Source organism: Centruroides sculpturatus, unplaced genomic scaffold (genome assembly GCF_000671375.1).
Source record: "Centruroides sculpturatus isolate CEXI.00-Female unplaced genomic scaffold, Cexi_2.0 scaffold1377, whole genome shotgun sequence".
Taxonomy (NCBI): Eukaryota; Metazoa; Arthropoda; class Arachnida; order Scorpiones; family Buthidae; genus Centruroides; species Centruroides sculpturatus.
The window spans coordinates 37127-60572 of NW_019385507.1; the positions used below are offsets into that span (position 1 = coordinate 37127).

The 23446-nt window shown below is 26.9% G+C and overlaps 1 protein-coding gene and 1 long non-coding RNA gene across 2 annotated transcripts in view; one reads left to right on the plus strand and one right to left on the minus strand.

The window, feature by feature from the left end:
- The window catches only part of LOC111639648 (helicase SKI2W-like), a 58793-nt gene extending 36838 nt beyond the window's left edge, over positions 1 to 21955 (plus strand). The window contains exons 12-24 of the mRNA XM_023385562.1: positions 190 to 296; positions 4048 to 4194; positions 10748 to 10844; positions 12398 to 12610; positions 12734 to 12844; positions 12923 to 13153; positions 16954 to 17235; positions 17320 to 17678; positions 18300 to 18516; positions 18621 to 18731; positions 21199 to 21423; positions 21496 to 21636; positions 21708 to 21955. Of these exons, the coding sequence (XP_023241330.1) occupies positions 190 to 296; positions 4048 to 4194; positions 10748 to 10844; positions 12398 to 12610; positions 12734 to 12844; positions 12923 to 13153; positions 16954 to 17235; positions 17320 to 17678; positions 18300 to 18516; positions 18621 to 18731; positions 21199 to 21423; positions 21496 to 21636; positions 21708 to 21908 (2442 nt within the window). The 3' untranslated portion in view covers positions 21909 to 21955. The remainder of the gene's footprint in view (positions 1 to 189; positions 297 to 4047; positions 4195 to 10747; positions 10845 to 12397; positions 12611 to 12733; positions 12845 to 12922; positions 13154 to 16953; positions 17236 to 17319; positions 17679 to 18299; positions 18517 to 18620; positions 18732 to 21198; positions 21424 to 21495; positions 21637 to 21707) is intronic.
- LOC111639656 lies at positions 10124 to 17130 on the minus strand. Its single transcript, XR_002759111.1, has 3 exons — positions 16996 to 17130; positions 12413 to 12520; positions 10124 to 10833 (listed from the first exon to the last, which is right to left on the minus strand). It is a non-coding gene; the product is annotated as an uncharacterized LOC111639656 (long non-coding RNA).
- Positions 21956 to 23446: the final 1491 nt, after the last annotated feature.

A 23446-nucleotide genomic window follows, 5' to 3' on the forward strand; every position in this document is an offset into this window, starting at 1 on the left:
TACGATATAATAAGTTAGTCATTTTTAAAGGGTTCTTTCTGCAGTAAAAATAATTTGTTGTTACAATTTTATAAGGGGTGATGAGACTTTTGATTTAACTTGTAGCAAATTATTAATTAATCCTGTATAAAGACGTTTTATTATTTAAAAATTTTACATATTTTACATTCTTATTAATTGTAATTTTAGCGTGGAGTTGTATGGGAAGAAGTCTTGATTATGTTACCATCACATGTTAAATTAGTGCTTCTGAGTGCCACTGTGCCTAATACATTAGAATTTGCTGATTGGATTGGGTGAGTTGATTTTTATACATAATTCAAAAGTTTACATAAGTACATACATACATACATACGTACATGCATGCGTGTATATTTATTAATTAATAACATTTCATTATATATATATACAGTACATATACAGTAAAATAAATTCCCCTTTTTGACCATCTCTGATTTATGCCTATCTTCAAATATGTGACCATATGTTTTTGGTCTCTTCTCTACAAATAAGCTTCTGATATATGACCATTTGCATAAGGCTAGGCATATAGTTACTTCAAATACAATTTCTTTGACACATGGAACTGTTTTCTTTGTTCTATTTCCATGCACAGACAGATTAGGATCTTCTGTGCCCAGGGATCCCAGAAGATCTAGAGCTCCTCTATGTAATTTTGAATTGTAACTACAGAATTCTTTATAAATTATGATGAAGCAATTTACCATTGCAATTGCATATATTATTTTTCCATTTTTAAGGCTCTTGAGACCTGGACCCTAGTCTTATTCTTCACATGCCTAGTGGGCAATCCAGCAGTTTATAGAAATGTTATTATGATTATCACTAACTAATGAAATGTTACTTCTTTACAGTAATAAGAGGATTAGGATAGGCAAGGTTTTTGGAGACTTGCATTCCTTAACAGAACTGTAAACAATGAATTCCAGCACCAATTCTTAAGCAACTAATGTTTGACTTTATTCAAAAGTCATCATCGACTACATTACTTTGAAAATCAAAATGCTCATGGAATGTCTTTATTCAAAATTGATTGATTTGATTTGGTAAATCAAACTATTAGTTACAAAAAAAACTTTTTTGAAAAAACAGTAGCTTTATCATTCATAAACTACTTTTGAAATTTGTTCTTTAGTGTACTTGGTTAAAATATCTTAAATTTTGAATAAAGAATCCTTGTCTTTGCAAGTTGCAAATTTTGTAATACTATACCTTGAAATAAAGGTTATAAATGATATTCTCTGTTTTGAGTTCGTCTTCAATATGTGATCACTAGTTGATTTTTTCAAAGAATGGTTACAGATGAGAGGTTTTACTCTATATATATTATTATTATTATTATAAAATGTTATTAATGAATGTGTTTATTAAGGATTTTGATTTGAAATGCTGTTACTATGCATGATAAAATAAAACAGTATGGCATGACTTTTCTAATACTAGATTCATTACTTTTGAATTACTCTACTTTTAATATAATTTTTTAGTCATTAAATCAAGTTAATTTGAATGATCTTCACATTTTTAAATGTTTTTATAAATCATTTGAATTTAACACAACTGTTTAAAAGAAATATTTTCACAGTAATAAAGAATCTTAGTATTATAAATATCAAGTTACATTAAGTATAATATTATTTAGTTAGTTTTATATTATGCATGAATCCATGGTATTTAATTCATTGATATCGTATCCAAAAATTCATAAGTCTTAAGATTCCTTTTTTTATGTTTTATTTAAAATATTATTTTGTTTGTATTTCCTTAAGTTTATATATGGTGAATTCACTTGAAGTATACCTATTAGTCTGAAGTGGATGATAATGCCAAAACATGTCACTTCTATTTCAAAAGCTGAATAAAAGTGACAAATTATACATTAGAAATTCATGGTTAGTTTAAAACTAAATAAGCAATATATGTATTTGTGACTATCCTTACTACGAATCATATGCAACATGATAAAAATTAATTTTGAAGCAATCATCATGTTTTATTGAAAGGCATATCAAAATTTAATCTTGAATTAAGATTTTTATTCTTAATGGATCTATCTAAAAGAAATGTTATATGTTCCTTAATTAAAGTAGGTCAGCCTCTTTATTATTATCTATAACATCAGTTTAGAAGTGTTAACTCTCACTGTTCAATATATTTTTTGTAATATATGAAAAAACATATTTATATTTATTATTTATAATTTTAAAATGTTATGTTAATATAAATTTAATGTCAAATTTGAATATATATATATATATATGTATTATATTACATTAATTTCATTTTAGTCAATATTAATTTTACAAATACAGAAATACAGTAGAGCATCGATTATCTGAATCAATTGGAGACTGGGGTTGTTTGGAAAACCGATTTTTCGGATAACCAATTATGTACGAAAAAATACATTAACCTATCCCGTGTTGAAATTCGTTCAAATCCTGGCCTGTCCTTAAGTACCCTCTCATGGTCGTGCCAGTGTTGCCAGCTAAAACATGCACACCAACAAAAATAATAATGGAGTAATCCAAGACATAGTCAAAGATTGCATCGTCACAGCAGTAATGGAAATTTAAATTTGCCAACTGGAAAGCTTTCGGTTAATTGACATTTCAGTTGATTGATATTCAGATAATTGATGCTCTAATATATATATATATGTATGTATGTATGTAAAATTAGCATTGACTAAAATGAAAATTATTTTTACATTAATGATTCTTACATGATTAAATTTAATTCCATTGTTTGTGGATTTGTTTTATGTTTTGTTAGAGTTTTAGAAGTGAATGAGGATTTTTTTATTACTGAAACTGTTTATTCTAACCATACATTTCTATATTCAATGGTTGCCTCAACAGTGAGAAAACGATGTTTCTAAATGGACTATTGAGTTCTCTGTTGAGACCACTGTTTCACCATTGAGCTTAACAGTCTCAACAACCTGAAAGACTGTTGAGTATTCAACAAACTAACATGGCAGCTTCCATGAAACAAATAAATTTTGCTTATAGAAACTATTGATTTGCTCTTGCTGTGGATGTTGTAATAGTGGACAGATTAATGAATGATCAGTATATGATAAAACATGTGATTTCATGATTATGTTGGATAATTTGGTCAATATTGAAATATTAAGCTTTTCTTCAGAAACAAATTATTTCCATGAATTTGTCCAAAATTGATTACAACTGATAGACCCGTATAGAAGAAAATGATACAGCTAAGGGTTCATTTAAATAAAAGGATTTATTCAAATAATGGTTAAGTGAGTTACTTTAATTATTTAGCAAAACAGTCACAATTGTTGCCTTTTCCTTAAGTCGGCCATCATGAAAAGTGCCTTTTCAACAGAAACATTTATTTTTTCTATAAAATGGCATCTGATCATTTAACAGAGAACTCAACAGTTGATATGTATTGAATTTAGAAATGTACGGTAACTAATAAATTCTTCTGGAATCTCAAAATATATTTGTTTTGATTTCATATTGATTTATTGAAGGTAATAAAAGTTATGATACAAAAAACAAACGAATATAATTTTACATTTTGTTAATGGACAGTAAAAATTAATAAACACTAATAATATAGGAAATTTTTTCCATTAAAATAAGAGGCAAATCAGAATTTGGAGTGATAGAAAACTAACTTAAAAAAAGAAGTTTATAATATTTATTTTATTTGAATGTTAATGAAATGTTATTTGAAGATTATGAAAGAATGAAATGTTACATTATGAATGTTGTTTTAATGTTAAAATACAGAAATTAAAAGTTTACAATTTCTAAACTTTTTTTTTGTTATTTGCTGTTATAAAAATTTTCTTTGTTTAAAAGTATTTTAATTTTATATCTGATGAAAGATTTAATAAGGGATCCAAATATGTTCATATTTCCAAAAATATATATTTTTTTATATTCAAATAATAATAAATTGTGTTACTGTTAAACTCATATATATATAATTAGAAGAATTATTTTATACCAAATAGAACAAATAAATTTTAAATTATTACTATTTCAGGAGGATAAAACAAAAGAAAATTTATGTAATTACAACATTGAAAAGACCAGTTCCTTTAGAACATCATTTATATACAGGTAGTGGAGGAAAATCAAAAGGTGAATTATTTATGATTGTAGATGCTGCAGGAAATTTTAAGACACTTGGGTATGTATTCAAATACTATTGCAAATATTACTAAGTATTACACTTGTATAAATTTGATTAAAATTGATGTAATGTAGATATATCCTATAAAAATTTAGATTGTTTCTCAAATAACATTAACATTAATGTGTAGATTAAAATATACAAGAAATCTTCTAATTCATTTATTTTTATATTAATATTGTCTTAAGAATAATAATAATCTTTTCAAGCATACCAAAAAATAAGAATTTGTTATTAATTTCGTTGACACAAGATTTTATATTTAAATACTTTTATGGGACAATATATAAGACATACAATGATGGAAAAGATTATACAGCATGATCTATTTGGGTGGGGTTAATTTGAAAGCTGTGTCATAAAAACACATTAGTTGTACTGTATTTTCGCAGAATGATTTGCATGCTGGTCTATCCAGGGGAGACCATGAATTCAGATATTTCCGTATGGTAAAAGCCGGTATGCCAGTTTAAGTGAGATTATACGTCTCTCTCTAGAGGGCTCATTAAAAAAAACGAATGAATTATGTCATGTAAAAACAAATGAGTTTTTATTCCAAAACTCTGAAACTGTCATCATTACATCAAAAACTACAATTATATGTTTAATTTCTTCATTTTGTCTTTTTCCTAACAATAAAATACTCGTGGAATTCCGAAAGTGATTTTTTTATGTGCATTTTATTGTTATTTGATTCAAAAACATATTAAATAAACATATTAAATTTAAGAAACTCTCCATAAATTATTTCAGCTTACACTGATTAACATCTGCTTTGTGTGAAATTTGAGAGGAAGGTGTTATTTTAAGACCGGGGTAGATGGTCAGTGTAGCCCACACTGTACTACTACCACCACCACCATCACCACTACCACTACTACCATTACCAATAAGTCATTAGTTGTTTTATTGTTTTGTAAACAAAAACTCTCTTCTCCATTTTAAGTCAGTCAAATTACAATGTTATTATTTTATTGCACTTGAAAGAATGGTTGCTTTAATGTTTAATTAAAAACTAGTTTTGTTAGATGCGATTAATTTTATATTTTAGTCACAGTTTAATCGACATGCCAATAACCCCGGGTTTCCTGTATGCTGGTTTCCCGTTTTTATGCGGCATGCTGGTCACTCACGAAAATACTGTATGAAATTTTAATTCTGCCACAATGGTGAGTAAAACAGGAATTTCATTGGATAGTTTTGTCATGTGACTAAAGAGAAAATGGCATTGTCTTAAATGGAGTTAACTCTGCTGCACAAATCATATCCAATATTACCTGAAAATTTACTCATATTGTTTACAATATATACAAAGTAATATCAAACAATGTGTTTATGCATTGTGTATTGCAAAGTCAACTAAAGGACAACCATCATAGACTTTTCTTCAGGCTGTGCATCAATACAACAGAGCTTCTTTCTAAGGATCATGCTTATGACTACTTGAATATTGGCTTTATGACTGACCCTGTTTCTTCAAATGTACAATACCAATGCAATTATACTTTGGTGCTTACCTGAAACCATAAATATGACAAAACTTGTATTTTTTTCATGTTTATGGTTTCAGGAAGAAATCAAAGAATACTGTTACACACTTAAACTTTGCATACTAAAAGACAAAGTATGTTGCTCCATGATCAGTGCCATTTTTACTTTTATCGTGAGACAAAACTGTTCAGTGAATCTCCCACCTTACTTTACTGTTCAGGCTAAACTTGAAATTCATAGAACTAATGTGCTTATTATGATGAAGGCTAGGATGTCAGGCACTACAAATCATAGAAATAGTTTTAAAAAATCATATAAGTTATAATTTTTATACAGTGGGTGATCAGTTAACGAACAGTTTGGACTGTGAACAAATCAGATAACGGACACTTTCACAAAAGATTTTTATGTTTGGACAACAAACACATGTTCAGATAATGAACACCTCACAGAACAATCACAAGAAGTAGTGATGTAAAACAGTGAATACCAATTGGTCTTCCCTTGTCTCCAGGTGACAATTCAAAATCTTCTGGAGCTCAGGAGACAGCAACATCAATGCTGAATCTGATACTGATTGGATAGTATTCCTCCAAACTTTGAAACTCTTCCTTGTAAAGTTTTATGTCGGTTTTTATTTTTGAAAGGCACAAGATTAACTGTCCTATTGGATATTCTTTAACACCAATTTCAAATTTCATCCGGGCTTCACATTTACATAATTTTTTTTTGTGCGCTAGTTCATTGCTGTTTTCTGAATTTTTGTGAGTGCTTTTCTGATCTTTTTATTTAAAAAAGAGACTGATAATATTATGGAGCATAAAAGTAGTACAGGTTTAAGAACTGTGCTCCCACAGAAACCAAGCAAGAGATAATAGCTAAGGTAGAGATTGGGCAGAAGATGTTGCTAGGCAGTATGGCTTGAACAAGTTTACAGTAGGCATAATCTTAGCTAAGACAGATATAATTAAGAAAACTCAAGCAGCTAAAGGAGTAATGAAAATCATATCTGAGAAATAAAGAACATTGAAGAGCTCATATGGAATTGAAACTGATCTGACAACAGATGAACTCTGAGAACTTTTAAATGAAGAACACCAAGAAACTCAGCGAGATGTGTTTTCTTCTATAAAAGAGGAAGACCAAAGAGGACCAATGCTGACATCTGCTATTAAAGATCTTTTCAAGAAGTGGGAGGATGTCAGAGCAGTGGTAACAATGGTTATCCAAATGGCATCCAAACCAGATACAGGTTAATGGTTAAACAGGCTTGGGGATCTCTACAACGACAATACTATTAATTACTTCTAAAAAATCCTGAAGAAGAGAGAAAAACAATTGACATTGGACGGATTCTTTAACCCCCACAAACGGAAAAAAACATAACTGATAAAAATGCAAGACTGTGTATATATGTATTTTTATTATCTATATATATATAAGCAATTGATCGCATATTTGTATATCTGTAAGTTGTAATGGTATGCCTAAAATGCCCACTAAGGGTGCCCTAGCAATAATTTTAAATTAACAATAAATTATTTTTATTTGTAATAGGAATTTATTATTGATATGAATTTATTATTTATACCATGGAATGGTATAAATAATTATTACATTCCTTGCTTTGCCTTATTATATGCCTTGGTTAACCTTGCACCGCACATTTACAACATGCTGTGACTCAGTGAGTGTCACACATTGACTCACGGGAAATTTGTTGAAGAAATTGCAGATACATTTAACATCAAGGTTTACCAGCGACGGTAAATAAACAAATTGAACTATTTTAAAGTATTTATAGAATGTTTAATAACACTAAAAAATTATTTTTAATTAGCTTCGTGTCTCCTACCGTACGATATATAGAAATCCTGTTTGCTGTTTGTCTATTGATTTATTAACATTAGTTTTTAAGATAAAGAATTGTATGTATTTATATATATTAAGTGCATCAAACGTTTAAATATTAATAAATAAACCTTAAAATAATATGCATCGAACTTTCATATATTAAGTGGATCAAACGTGCCTCATGGAAATTTGTAAGGAATGCGCACTAGGGGGCATTCCAGGCTACTAGTTACATAAAAATAAACGTAGTAAGAAAGTATATAACTTTTTATTTTTTGGGGTCTTCAGAACGAATTAATCAAATTCCCATAAAAATCTATGGTAAATCGATAATTGGTTAACAAATAATTTGGGTAGTGAACACTGTCTTGGAACGGGTTATGTTTGTTAATCGATCACACACTAATTTTTATTGTCTAGATGTCCTAGCCATAATTATGACACAGCTTTCAAATTATCTCTATCCAATTGAATTACCTTGCATTTCATTATTCAGAAGACAACATTTCAAGCAACTTTATGAAATTATACCTTAAGTAGAATCTGAATAAAGTGTTTATAATTTTTAAATATAGTAGAATCCGTTTGTTGTAATCACTTTGCACTCATCTATTCTTATACTAACAACTGACTGCTAGCATTAAGCAGAGAAAAGTAAATAAGATATGCAATTAGTTAAAATTCTGGTTTTATTGATGCTGTCATTAAAAGAACATATTGAAACAATTGAAAGACACATAACAAATGTTTGTTAGAATTATTATTATTAATTTATTCAGTATTTTTTGTTTGCTGTTTTCTGTGGTACCATTTTTAACAACAACTAGCATATAAATATGAACAAACTATTGTATTGTGAGTAAATAATAATTAAAGTGATTAATGTTTAAAGCATTGCATAAGATTGATAATGATAACTGATAATTGATTGTGTGAAAAGACAACTTAAAAATACCTGTTTACATGAAGATAATGATAACTATAACTGAAATTTTGATTAATTAATGATTAATAAATGAAGTTTGATAACTATATTTCAACTTATATGTTTTCAGACATGCTAATTCTGAGAACATTAAAAGACTGCTAAGAATATCCATGATTACAATATATGGATTCTACTGTATATCAGTACTAACTTAAAATGAATAGTTCTATCTCAAAAACAAAAGTGCAAATAATTTAACAGTTTTTAAAATAAAAAAAATATATTTAAATAACTGTGAATGCTATATGTAACTGACAGACTAAAAATTACAGTACTTTGTTATATAAAAAAATTGTTAAAATCAAAATATTTAAAATTCAGTATCAAAATGTAGTTTTATTTGGTTGGCATAAACTATTAGTTGTTGACTTTACTAAAATATTATAGATACCAAATCATTCCCATTAATTTAATCTGAATATTTATAAAAAACTTAATTTTATACTCATTTGGTATCAGTTTTTTTAAACTCTTTTGTTTATGTAAAACTTTTATTTTATAGTGTAAATAATCATGCATTTATTTTTATAATTAATTATAAATATTTTCAATTTTTATAATTATATATTATGAACATTTAAAATTAATAAAAATGAAAAGAAAAAGAAAAATTTTGCTTTCTTCTTTTTCATCCTCTTTATTTACTAAAATAAAATCCCATTAAACACATTAATAGCATTTATGACAGGATATTATTAATCATTCGTATATTTTTGAGATAGTGAAATAGGTGAAAGATTAATCTTCTGATGTGTTAAATAATGTTCTAGTTTTATATTTAAAAAGTACTGATTTTGCATTTTATTTAATTAAAAATGTAATTTTTTTTATTACTTAAGTAGTTGTTAAACGGTATTATATCTCATAGAAATATGAATTTTATTTTTAATCTTAGATTAAATAAATTTTGTTACAGATTTATGATTTCTTTTGTGAATGTTTATATCTTAGATATTACATGTTAATTAATAAATCAGTTTTTTAGTTTATTTTTTTTGAATCCTTTCAGTATATTATAGAATTATAAATATTAAATAATAATATACAGTGGGTGAACGGTTAACGAACATAATCCGTTCCAAGACTTTGTTCACTATCCGAATTGTTCGTTAATCAATTATCAATTTACCATATGTTTGTATGGGAATTTGATTAATTTATTCTGGAGACCCCAAAAAATAAAAAATATATACTTTCTTACTACGTTCATTTATATGTAATAATAAAAATACATATATATGCAGTCTTGCATTTTTATTAGTTATGTCTTTTTGTTTGTGGGGTTAAAGAATCTGCCTAATGACGATTGCTTTTCTCTCTTCTTCAGGATTTTCAGAAGTAATTACAGTAATAGCAATGTAATTGTAGAGATCCCTAAGTCTATTAACCTCAACTTGGTTTGTATACCATTCTAAGACCGTTGATCTGACATCCCCAACTTCTTCAAAAGATCTTTAATTAACAGCAGATATCAGCATTAATCCTCTTTTTCATAATAAAACATATCTCGCCGAGTTTCTTGGTGTTCTTCATTCAAGAGTTCTTGGCATTCTTCTGTCGTCAGATCTGTTTCAGGTTCCATTATAAGCTCTTCAATGTTCTTTATTTCTCAGAAGTGATTTTTGTTACTCCTTTAGCTGCTTGAGTCTTCTTGATTATACTGTATCTTTCTTAGATAAGACTGAACTGCATCCTACCATAGTTTTGTTTGAGCCATACTGCCCAGCAACATCAGACATCTTCTGCCCACTCTCTACCTTTGCTATTTTACCTTTCGAAAATAAAACTCGATGCAAAACTTAATGAGTACCCGCCTGACAGTCTCGTGAATACTATAAAAGAATTGTTTCTGTCAGAAAAATAAAAGGCTGGAATTACAAGCGAGAGTTTCAAAGTTCGGAGGAATACTATCTGATGAGTATATTCTGGGTTGAGCGTCAATGTTGACGTCTCCAGTGCTCTGAAAAGCTTAGAATTGTTGCCTGAAGACAAGGGAAAATCAATCAGTATTTGCTATTTTCGTCACTTCTTTTTATGTTTGTTCAGTGAAGTGTTCGTTATGCGATCATAAAAATCTTTCGCAAAAGTGTTCGTTATCCGATTTGTTTGTTAATTGATCTGTTTGTTATTCCATCACCCACCGTATATGTTTTTTTTATAAATCTGTGAACTTTTAATCTGATTCTATTTCTCAAATTTATTTATACAATTTCCTAGTTACAATGCTGCTTTAAATGCCAAACAAGAAAGAACAAGTAAACATCAACATTCATTTGGACCTAAAGGTTATCGAAACAATGTTTCTGAAAAACAAGTAAGAAAATATTATATTCAATAAAAAATTGAGAGTAAGATACAATATACTAGAAAAAAAATCTGTAAATTTTAATAATGAAGTTGAAAATAACACACTAAATTTCATTGTATATATTAAAAGCTGCTTGGCATTAAAAATTATTCTGCAAATTGTCTATGATTTTTCAGAAAAATTGACAAACTACTGATTGGTAGTACTTTTAAATATTTGTAACATTATGCATTAAATAATAAAATAAAGATGAAATTAATTTACATTAAATTGTAATTTAAATTGATTTAATTTAGTAAATCACGTTAGAACACAATTTTATATTAAAATATACTTTTAATAAATTTAATTAATCTGATATAGTGTATAAAATATATGTATTTAGATAGATATATTTTTTAAACTATGTTATATCTTGATGAATTATAATTTCTAAAAGAAAATAGCAAAAGTGATCTCATCTTAAATTTACAACTTCAGATTACTTTACTGGCATTCAAATATATGCACAAATCATCACAAATTACAGTAAAATGTTGATTTCCCTAGCATTTTCAGATTCTAATGTCTATTTTCAATGAAAATTTGCTATAAAAACATTTTTTTTAAACAAAAAAAACATCTACTTTTAATTTTAAAAAACAGATGATTTGAAGTTGTGAAGTTATAACTGAATTAGAGTCAAGACTGTAAGCTCATTGTAAACATCTAACATTTTTGAGAAATTTAATTAACAATTCAATTTTCACTTATCTGACTAAAATGTATTTTGATATATATTCTTTTCAGTCAACTGCTGACACCTCAATAAAATAATTTCTAAATTTCTAAAACAAATTGTAATTAGCATTTTAAATACTGTGTTAAAACTAATAAAAAGAAATCATAACTATTAATATCTTTGTGTATCAAAATAACTCTGTAAGTAATTTCAATATTAATAATTTGGAAATCATATTTATATAATAATAATAATAAACTGACTAACTAACAATATCTGTATGTTACAAGTATAAAAAGAATATCACTCAAAGATAAATTAGCGTCTTAGAGGAAAAACAAAAGCTGATAATTTTTAATCTTTGATATTATAAAAAAATGAATATAATAGAATAAATATTAATTTTGTAGATTTAGACTGAAGAGATGATAGAAATGATGCAGTGCAAAAATGCACTGCATCATTTCTATCATCTCTTCAGTCTAAATCTTCAGTCTCTTCAGTCTCTCTTCAGTAAAATGTAAAAAATATATCTCTTTATCTTAAAAAATTATTGTGAGAGCTCCATTGTAATTTCTTTATAACTAATTATTATAATAACAAACAATAATCTATTATAAAGTTTGAAACTGTTTAATATTATTATTTTATCAAATTTAGGTAAGCAGTTCATAATTTTGATACTTAAACTATATAATAAATATTAAAAAATATGATATTAATGTAAAATCACATATATTTCTGTTTTAATTTATTAATTTAATGATAGATAAAATATAAGAAAAATAAATTATTTAAATTTGCAATAATGTGTTTCCAATATATTTAATAATTTCAGGATAAAAACACTTACATAGGATTAATTGAATATCTTCGTCAACATGATAAATTACCAGTTGTTTGTTTTACGTTGTCCAGAAAAAAATGTGATGATAATGCCCAGATGCTTTCAAGTGTTGATCTAACAGTAAAAGAAGAAAAGGGTGAAATACATAAATTTGTGACTTCATGTATTTCTAAATTGAACAAATCTGATCGAAAATTACCCCAGGTAAGATACAAAAATTAGTATAATAATTTTTATTTAATTTATTACTTAATAGTTTATGATTGGATTATATAATGTAATTAATTCATAAATTTATTTTATGCATTATGTGTTTCTTTGGTTTAGGTTGTTACTATGCAACAATTGCTAAAAAGAGGACTTGGAGTTCATCACAGTGGAATTTTACCTATTTTAAAAGAAGTTGTAGAAATGTTATTTGAAAGAGGACTCATAAAAGTATAAACAACAAATTTTTATTGTAAAATGTATTTATTTATTTAAATAAATGAAATAATTATGAATGATATGTTTTAGATGCTGTTTGCTACAGAAACATTTGCAATGGGAATCAACATGCCTGCTCGAACAGTAGTTTTTGACAGTATTAAGAAACACGATGGACAGAATTTTCGAGAATTGCTTCCTTCAGAATATATACAAATGGCTGGACGAGCAGGAAGAAGAGGAAAAGATAGTGAAGGAACAGTAATTATTATGTGCAAAGCAGATATTCCTGAAACATCAGTTTTATATAAAATGATGTTGGTAAATAACTTTTCTCATACATTTATTGATTTATTATTAATTTTTTCCATAGTATCGAAATACTTATGTGACTTTTCCTGGTTGATGTAATTATGACAGTTGATTCTTCCATATCCAAACTAATATGGGTGGGAGTGATCCGGATATTAAAAAAAGTTGAGATAAGGGAGTGTGATAATTTTTAAATAAGATTGTAATATACTGTATATGGGGGGGTGCTTCTAGCATTCATTGGTACTGGAGCAATTTTAGTGTGAGCTTGTTTTGAAGAGTTAATAGGAATTTAAATGATGGATATGTTATGGATTAAAGTCTATTTAATATTAATAATACAGTATTTGCTTATTTTGGCCGGAGTTGAGCAAAATCACATTCCCCACTGAAGAGAGGTCAACCACCATTAATGAGAAGTAACAATGCTGTTAAGATGTCTAAACCGACTAATTTGGAGAACATATTATGTAAACCAATGTATGCTTCGAGGGAGAAGGAGAAAAGTGAGAAAACAGCTGAGGAGGTGAGTGAATTTGATTTTGAATCTACATTCATGGACTGTTTGGAGTCAATACAGAGAGAAGACTGTCCGATTACCTCAAGTTTACGCCAAATGACTAAATTAATTCAAATTTCACATGGAGCTATAACAACTAATATTATAAGTTAAAACAGAGATAAGCCGGCTACATGAGGATAATGAAGAATTTAAGACTAGGCTTGGATTAATGAAACAGAGAGTTAATAATTTAGAAATAGCATTGCCTGAACTAAATAGGAAATTAGAAGCCCAACAATATTTGGCAAACGATATTATAAATACATCAAATCAGTCTAATTTGATATTATTCGGATATCCTTTATCTGAGAATATGAATATTAGAGAAAGTCTGGGAAGATTTATTGAGGAAGAGTTGAGGGTTACCGAGTTTAAGATAGAAGAAGTAATAGATTATTATGTAATAAAGAAAGTAGTTCCAACGATTTTAAAAATCACACTAAGTTCAATTCAGAGGAAAAACCAAATATTATCATTGTTTTATAAGTATAAAAAAGAGTCCTCTAATGAGTTATATGGTAAACTACGTATAACTTCTGATCTCACCCGAGAATCTAGGGAAAGTAGATAAAAAATAATCCCATATTATATAGAGGAGAAGAAAAAGGTAGACCAATTTTGTTATGAAATGACTGTCTAATATACAACAATAAGAAAATTACTTGTAGTTTAGCTGAGAACTGTTTGGTGGATACTGGTTCTTTTTTAGAAGTGGAAATCAATTAACTAACACAGTAGCTAAACTAAATAGTGGAGTTGGTAAGAATAACAATATTAATTTTATGAAAACAAATTTCAGATACCAGATAAAGAATCAAAAATTAAGATTATAAACTAGAACACTGAAGGGCTTAGAAAAAAACTATATTCTACTTATTTCCAAAAGTTAATGAAGCAATACGAGATTATTGGTTTGGAAGAAACCTGGATTATGGAACTAACTGCTAAAGAGATGGTATTCCTGCAACCCACATTTAATTATTTAACGGCCCTAGCTACAAAAAAACTGGGAGTTGGAAGACTGAAGGGTGGAATCATGTTATTGGTGAAGAAACATCTGGAAGATTGGATTTATTCTTATACTAGTGTTAATTTAATATTTGGCATAACTAAAATGGATGGTTTTAAAACAAATTGGAGTCCCAATAATTATATAGCAATGATGGTCCACTACTCTCCTCCATATGAGACCCATCAGCCACCACTCTAAGATATTGAGAAGATTTATTCATATTGCTCTCATCTTACAACATTATGGCTTATCCTTGGGGACTTTAATGCCCATGAATTTGATTCTAAATTTACAGGGTTTAATCCTATAGTTTATAATTTAAGAAGCAGCAATGACAATAAAATTTACCCCTACAACCTATCCCCTCTCATTTCTTTTAAATTAATAATACATTATAGTACATTTTTTTAATAATCAAATAAAAAAAATTAAACAATAAAAACAAACAATGAATATTCTGGAAAGTTTTGGATTACTTTAATAATTTTTAGATCCTTCCATAATATTCTATATTATTTCAGAAGCTTTTGGACGTTTCCAGAAATTTTAAATATTTTATGATTAAAAATAACTATGTGAATTTTTTTTTTCAATTTTTCTTTACCAATTATATTCTGAATAACTTTTTATGTACAAATAATTTTATTTTATCAGTTTTTATTGAATTATTATATGAAAAAATTATTTTAGTTAAAATGTTCTACAATATTTTTATTTAATACTTTATTTATGTTCTAGAATGAACTGGGCCAGAAGGTTCGAAAATGTTTTGGAATAGTCGAGGACCATTATGTGTATGTAGTGGGGATGGCTTTTGGCAAAGTGTGATGCACATGCTTCAGTTGATTTTTCATAAATAAAAGTGTACAAATAACAGAAAAAAGTGAAAAGTGAATAGTGAAGTGTGAAAAGTAAAAATATAAAAAACAATGCCAAAGTGTAAGAAAGAATTTTCACGGTTTTGAATCATATCGCAAAGGCAAAAGATGGCGCAGAGAAATGAAACCACGGAAGAAAGAGAAGTACGTCTAACATTGCTAAGAGAAAATTATCAATGAAATAGAAATAATCAGACAGAAGAGCAACTTGAAAATTATAGGGAAACACATTGAATCAGAGAAAGATTACATAGAGGAAGAGAAACAGTCTTTTATATATTAAAAAAAAAAGTATATTACATATAAATGTACAAACAAATAAAAACCCAGCAAAGCAGGTGCGGGTACTTGTAGCTAGTTATATATATAACAGTTGAACTTTTTAGAATTTATACTTCTAAATCTAGAGAAATAAGAATTATTATTTTGTAAAATTTTATATTAAACAATTTAATCATATAAGGTACAATTGCAATATTTTATAAATAAAATATATATTTATATTTTATATATAAATGAAAACAATGTTTTGATTAGTATTTTTAAGTTATTCTATAAATTTAAATTAATAAATTAATGTCAGATATATATTAATGTTATTTTACAAAAATAATAATTCAGATGAATTTTAATACATAGCAATAAATAGTTATTAAACCAATTGCTATTGAGAATTTGATTATTTAAATCTAGTGATGTTTAGAAATATTCAAGCTTTTGGTGTCTTCTGTTTTGATTGATGGTACAAGACAGAAAACATGAAAGGTTCTTTTTGTTGGTCTCAAAATACAGTAGAGCATCAATTATCCGACCCCCAATTAACCGTCACATCGGTTAACTGACCGTTCTAGACGGTAAATTTCAAATGTCTGCTAGTGATGTGGCATTACAATATTTGGCTATGTCTTGGCTACTTTAATATTATTTTTGTTAAATTTTTGCGTGTTTTAGCTGTCATCAACAGCTCGACCATTGAAGGGAGGCCAGTATTTAAACGAGACTTAATTTTCTAATTATGAGTGGTTGTTTGTTTCATGAGCAATAAAATAATTTTAAAATAATTTTTAACGATACAATAGCGACGATTATTTAAAAAAAAAGTTTGTTAGGCTAAACATCAATGAAAATTCAACGCAAAGTTGGTTAATAGCAATATACTAATAAACTAATTACATGGAATATACTAATATCCTAATATACTATACTAAATAATGTATTTTTTCCTTCTTTTTGGTTATCCGATTTTTTCAGTTATCCGACCAACCTGTGTCCCCAATTGAGTCGGATAATCGATGCTCTACTGTATCATAATTAGTGAAAATACTTTGTTTTTTAAATTAATATTTTATATTTTTAGGGTAAACCTACAAAATTAGAATCAAAATTCAGATTGACTTACAGCATGATTTTAAATCTTCTTAAAGTTCATAATGAAAATTTAAGGGTGGAAGATATGATGAAACGGTCATTTAGAGAGGCATTTTCACAACGTAATGTGAAGGAGGACGAGAAAGTTCTTAAAGAATTAATTGAAACTTTTACACATTTGGAAAAATTGGAATGTGAAATTTGTCAGTTTGACATAAAACAATATTGTAAAATGGTCCAGGATTTCTATAATTCAAAAACAAACTTATTGGTATGAATGAAGCTATTTTTATTTAAGTAAATTTTTATTTATTTCAATTATAAAATAAATAAAATGAATATTTAAACTTTTCAGAAAAAGATTTTTAATAGTCAATTTGGTTTGAAATTGTTTTCTCAAGGAAGATTATTAACTGTTAAAACTTCATATCATTCCAACACTTTTGGTGTTATTCTGAATTCAGATAAAAAAGTTCTTAAAGTTTTATTGATGTGTAAATATTCATCAGAACGATGCAAGTCAACTACTGATATTCTGGATATGGACGAAGCATCAATTAAACAATTACCCTGGTTGCCAAAGTTATACGTTCCTGAAAGTGTATCAAGTTATCATATAACAAGTATATCGGTGAATGAAATACAAAAAATATTCAATAAAGTAATTAAAATAGATGCAAATGAGATATTCAATGATTGGAATAAACAAATAAAGTAAGAATATTAATTACTTATTTAAAATTTAAGCAAATAATTTCTATAATTTTTAATATGAATTATTTATTCCAAAATTAACAATTCTGCAGCAGAAAAACTTGCATAAACTATTTGTTTTAAAGTTTTTTGGTAAATAATGAAAATGTTTTTTTTTTTGGGCTGCAATTTGAAACATTTATAAAATTATTTTCTATAAATGGAGCTGGTAATTAAAACTTTATTTTTAAAGTTTTTATTTATATTTACAAATTGTATTACTAAACTTTTATATATAGTGATATTTCTCATATCTTACTGAACAAGATTATGTTGACTGAATTTTTTTATGAAATAATTATCAGTTTCATGTTGATTTTTATATTAGGTAAAATATAATTACATAATTTAATTAACTTGGTATACAAAAACAAAGTATCTGTATCAGCTATTTTTCAATTATTTAAATTCATAAGATTTTGTAATAAAATTCTGTTAATTTTAAATTGAAATTTTAACACTGTTTTATCTATTTAAAATAACTTTATGTTTATTTAAATAAAATTAAATTTATATTTACAATTTATCTTTTGTAAATAATTTAAGACTAAAAAAAATAATTATTAAATTTTTTGATAATAGAAATGATAATGAAATTCCTGGAAAATCTATTAATAAACTTGTTCAAAAATTACATCAAATGATTATGGAAAATGAAAATGGTTTGCCTCCAGTAGACATCATTAAAGAATGTGGTGTTAGAGATATTGAATTGTTTGAAAGAGTGAAAGATATTCTACATACATCAGAAGTTTTGGAAAAATTTACTTGTTTAACTTGTGTGGATTTCATTGATCATGTAAGTCAGAAATTCAAATATTAAATCAAATAATATATTTTAAGTGAATTTAAGTTTAAACAGTAAAATGAATTTAAGATAAACTATAAATCTTTTAATTATAGTTTGTTAAGACATTCAAAGAGATTGAATTAGAAAAGAAAATGAATAACTATAAACTGAAGTTGTCTGAGAAAAGCCTACAGTTATTGCCTGAATACCAGGCACGAATCAGGGTATGTAAATTATTACCTGACATAATTATTGTTTTATAAACATTTACAGGCATACCTCGACTTACGTCGGTTTCAAGTTACGTCGTTCCCGATTATACGTCGCTTGTTAAAAAAGTATATGGAAAAATAAAAATCAAGTTTAAGTCATTTTATTCGACTTTACGTCTGTCCGCCACAAATATTGAAGTCGTAATATCACTAGATAAACGTTTAAAGCACATAAAATCATATTAAAATATATACAAGTATGTACTGTATTTACAGTACACGCATTCGTAAATTTAGATTACTTTTTTTGTACTATATTAAAAACTAAAATTTATTTGTTTGTAAGCTTAAAATAGATTTTTATTAACCATATATTATTTAAAATGCTTTCCTAGTGATAAGTAGATTCGGAGACAGGTAAATTCGACTTACGTCGTTTTCCTGGAACCAATTAACGACGTAAGGCGAGGTATACCTGTATATCCTTAAATATTTTAATATTTTCAATGAAGGTAAAACTATGAATGAAGATTTAATTTCTGATTCAGGCAGAGGTTTACTTAGTGTTTTTGTTCAAAGATTTTTAAGCTGTGTATATTTAAAGAATGTTAACATTAATTAATTATGTTATATAAGGATTATAAAGCATATCAATACTTTTCCCAAGAAAACAGTTTCAATTCTTGACCTGTAAAGTTAACTGGCTAATACTGCAAATTTCCTTATGAACAAATTAATCTAAAGTTCAATTATCTTTAAAAAATAATAAATAAAATATAAAAACACATTTTAGAAGAAATATTTTGCTGGTAAATAGACCAGCTAAAGCTAGTTTGAAGAGAATATTGCATGTTTATAATAATTAGTGTGTTTGTATTATATTGTATTGATTTTATTTATAAATAGACTGTCCCAAGTTTATCAAGATGAATATATCTTTTTCTAACTATAAAATTTTGTACTAATAAATATTAATAGTAATTATCATCCTTAATGTATTCTAGGCAACAAATTTTACATGGTTAATGAATTATAATTGACTGCAAAAAACACTTGAATTAACAAGAATTGCTCATGCAATTAATATATATCATTAGATTTTTTCAGGTTCTACAGGATGGGACAAGTAAAAATAATAATAATAATAATAATAATATCCATGAACCATACTACAAATACATTCCACAGACAGTATTGGAACACAACATGCACAAAATGTATTACAACAGAGCCATAATCACAGATAAAACAATTTATCATAACAGACCAGACATCACACTCATTGACAAACACAATAAAATCACATACATTATAGATGTATCCATTCCAAACATTCACAATATACAAAACACATTCACTGAAAAAATTAGCAAGTGCACAGAACTCGCCCAGGAAATAAGGCATTTGTGGAGGATGGATAGGGTGCTTATTGTACTTGTCGTTCTCTCCCATACAGGTGTGATACCACACACACTACACGAAAGCCTGGGAACATTACAATTGAGTAGAAATACATACATCACACTACAGAAGGCCACTATATTGAATACATGCCATATTGTTAGGAAATTCCTGAATACAGACACAGACACTGACACACTTATTTAATTTTAGTTTTGTTTTGGTTGCTATGCCTTGACTCTGGTCCGGCATAGTACACAGCCACCGGTGTCAACCGAGTATAACCCACTAAACCCAACATAATAATAATAATGTCTTGTAAAAATTTGTGTAAAAAAAGAAACAGTCTTGATTGAATTTTAGAAATATTACTAAAAAACATAAATGATGTATTCTGTCAAATAAAGTAATAAATTATTTACAGATGAAAAAATATGCAGATTTATATACAGCAAGTCCTCACTTAACATTGTTTCATTATAACAATGTTAAGAATCATATCATTGATGAAAGATATGAGTACATTTGTAATTATTTACATTTATCACTATTGAATTTTCTTTATAAACAATAAAATTGATTCTACATGGTAGGAAATAAATGCTGGAAGTTAAAAAAAACAATCCAATTAAAATATTATTAATCAAATTATAATTTGTTTATATAATTTAACCTATAGTAAAATTGGTTTTGTTATATGTTGTTTTTCTTAATGCTGCAGTTTCCAAGAATCTATTGATGACATTAATTAAGTGAGGACTTTCTGTATAATAAATATTAATAGCTGATCAATAGATTTAAAAATACTAGAGATCGATATATAAATTTTAAATGCTTACAAAGTATATGTATATTAAAACAATAAAAATAAATAAACAATAGAAATGGAATTTTGTTTTTCTGCAGAAATATTTTGTATAAACAATTAAATTTCAATAAAATTGAGTTTCTTTTTATATGCTTTACTTAGTACTAAGACTAAATTATTAATAAAGTTTAAGAATAAAAAAATACGCATAATTTTAAATTTATTCTATTATATTTTATTTCTGTTTATTATTTATAATTATAATTGCAGGTACTTCAAGAACTACATTATATTGACAACACAAATACCACTGAAATGAAAGGAAAGGTTGCTTGTGCAATGAGTAATCATGAAATTTTTCTAACTGAATTATTAGTTGATGATGTCTTTAAATCACTGAAACCTGAAGAAATTGCTGCTTTGTTATCTTGTACGGTATTTCAGCAGAGAATGGATGATGTTCCTGATGAAGTTTTGCCTTTCTCCTTACAAGAGGTAAAAAGAAATATTGTTCTACTATTAATAAATTTTGTGTTTTAATTTATTTTTATGAATGTGTATCTATAGGGAAAGGAAAAATTATTGGCCATAATACAACATATTGGTGAAACTCAGGTGAAGTGTGGTTTGAAACAATCAGAGAAGGAATTTTCAGACCAGTACAATTTTAATTTATGTAATGTAGTATATGAATGGGCTAAAGGCACAGTAAGTATATACTAAATTTAAAATTGAAATAAATAAATAGTATACATAACTAATTCAGAATATCTTTTTAGACGTTTAGCGAAATTATGAACATTACCACCGTACAAGAAGGAATCATTGTTCGTTGCATTCAACGATTAGATGAAATTTTAAAGGATGTCCGAGCCGCAGCAAGAACAATAGGCAATCCAGAACTGGAAGCTAAAACAGAAAAAGCATCTCAAATGATTAAAAGAGACATTGTATTTGCTGCTAGCCTGTACATCCAATAAATAAAATGTATTTATAAAATTTTTTTATTACTTTTAATCTCAATACAAATGATATAAAGTTAAGTTGTAATTAATTTTAAAAATGTATTTACAAAAATTGATTTATTTTCTCAAATCTAAAAATAAATAAAATTTATTTATATTTTTAAATTCAATTCCAGTTTTTATATACTAATATCTCAAAGTAATAATGCTAATACTAAAAGTAATAATTAGTAATTCTATACAACACCACTATTAACACTTTTACATTAATGAAATACAATAAAATAAATCATTTTATATTTTTAGAAAGTATGGTTTATATAAAAATAGAGGTTATGTTCATTTATAATACAAATTTGAGGATAAATAAGATAAGGAAATGTAACATATGTACAATCTGCCAAGGGATATGCTTCCCCAGGGGATTTCTGTGGAAAACTGGCTCCTATTAAGCGTTAGACTCATGAAAAAATCTGGAAAACTCCACATAGCCAGCTCATGGTTAGACACAAACCTGGATCCAACTACCAGTGTTTAGTGGTTTTATCTATTTGGCTACTGATGAGCACTTACAACACATACACACTTAAAATATTGCATTAATGGTGAATTACATGATATCATTTTTCTATTATTCTTTTTCTTCATATTCTTTAAAATTTCATTGGAAAATATTTCTTAAGCCATAATTTTTGTGTTATTTTCATCACTTTTCAGACTTCTAAGATATATAGTTGAAAATGATTTATATCTGGGTAATGGACAGAATTTCAAATTTGAAACGTCTTGAAAATATTATGATCTAGTATCAACAGTCCAAATGAATTTCATATTAAAAACCATAGCAATTGACTAGAACTAGAATTGTGTTCTTAATGATATACCATTATTTAAAATTATAAAATTTGTTGATAAGTTTTAAATTTGATTAACTCAACTAACAGTAAAAGACTGTTTTCCTGAATAGTTAATTCAAATGCATTATTTTGGCCATTTCCATCTTTGGTGGAAATAAATTGCCTGGTTTATACTGACAAAGCAAGGAATACTCTTTAATCAGTATTCTGAATAATTTTTGAACAAACATCAAAATATATCTGATTTTATTGAATGTGTAATAAAAGTATTTATTACATAATGCAGAATAGGCTAGTTGCCAGCCCACAGATCACATCTGACCCAATCAAAATAGATACTTGATCCATATTATTGATACTTAAAAATTGTTATTTTTCATTAGAATTCTTCCATATATAATTTGCCACATTTTTTGTGCTCAACAGCAATAGCGTAAAATGGATATGTTCTTGAACTCAATGCTTTTTAATCAGTTTTTGTACTTAGTTCATCAATATTTTACTTTGTTGAAAATGTTGCGAGTGCCACAAATGAATCATTGCTGAGATGGATAGGCACATCATAGGATAGAATAATGTTATGAGTGAAATTATTGTACAAATATAGTCTATTTTTTAATTATTAAGAATTCAAAATGTCTTATTTTCCACTAATAAATTACTTTTCCAGCTTGAAAGTACAATTTGTTCCTGAAA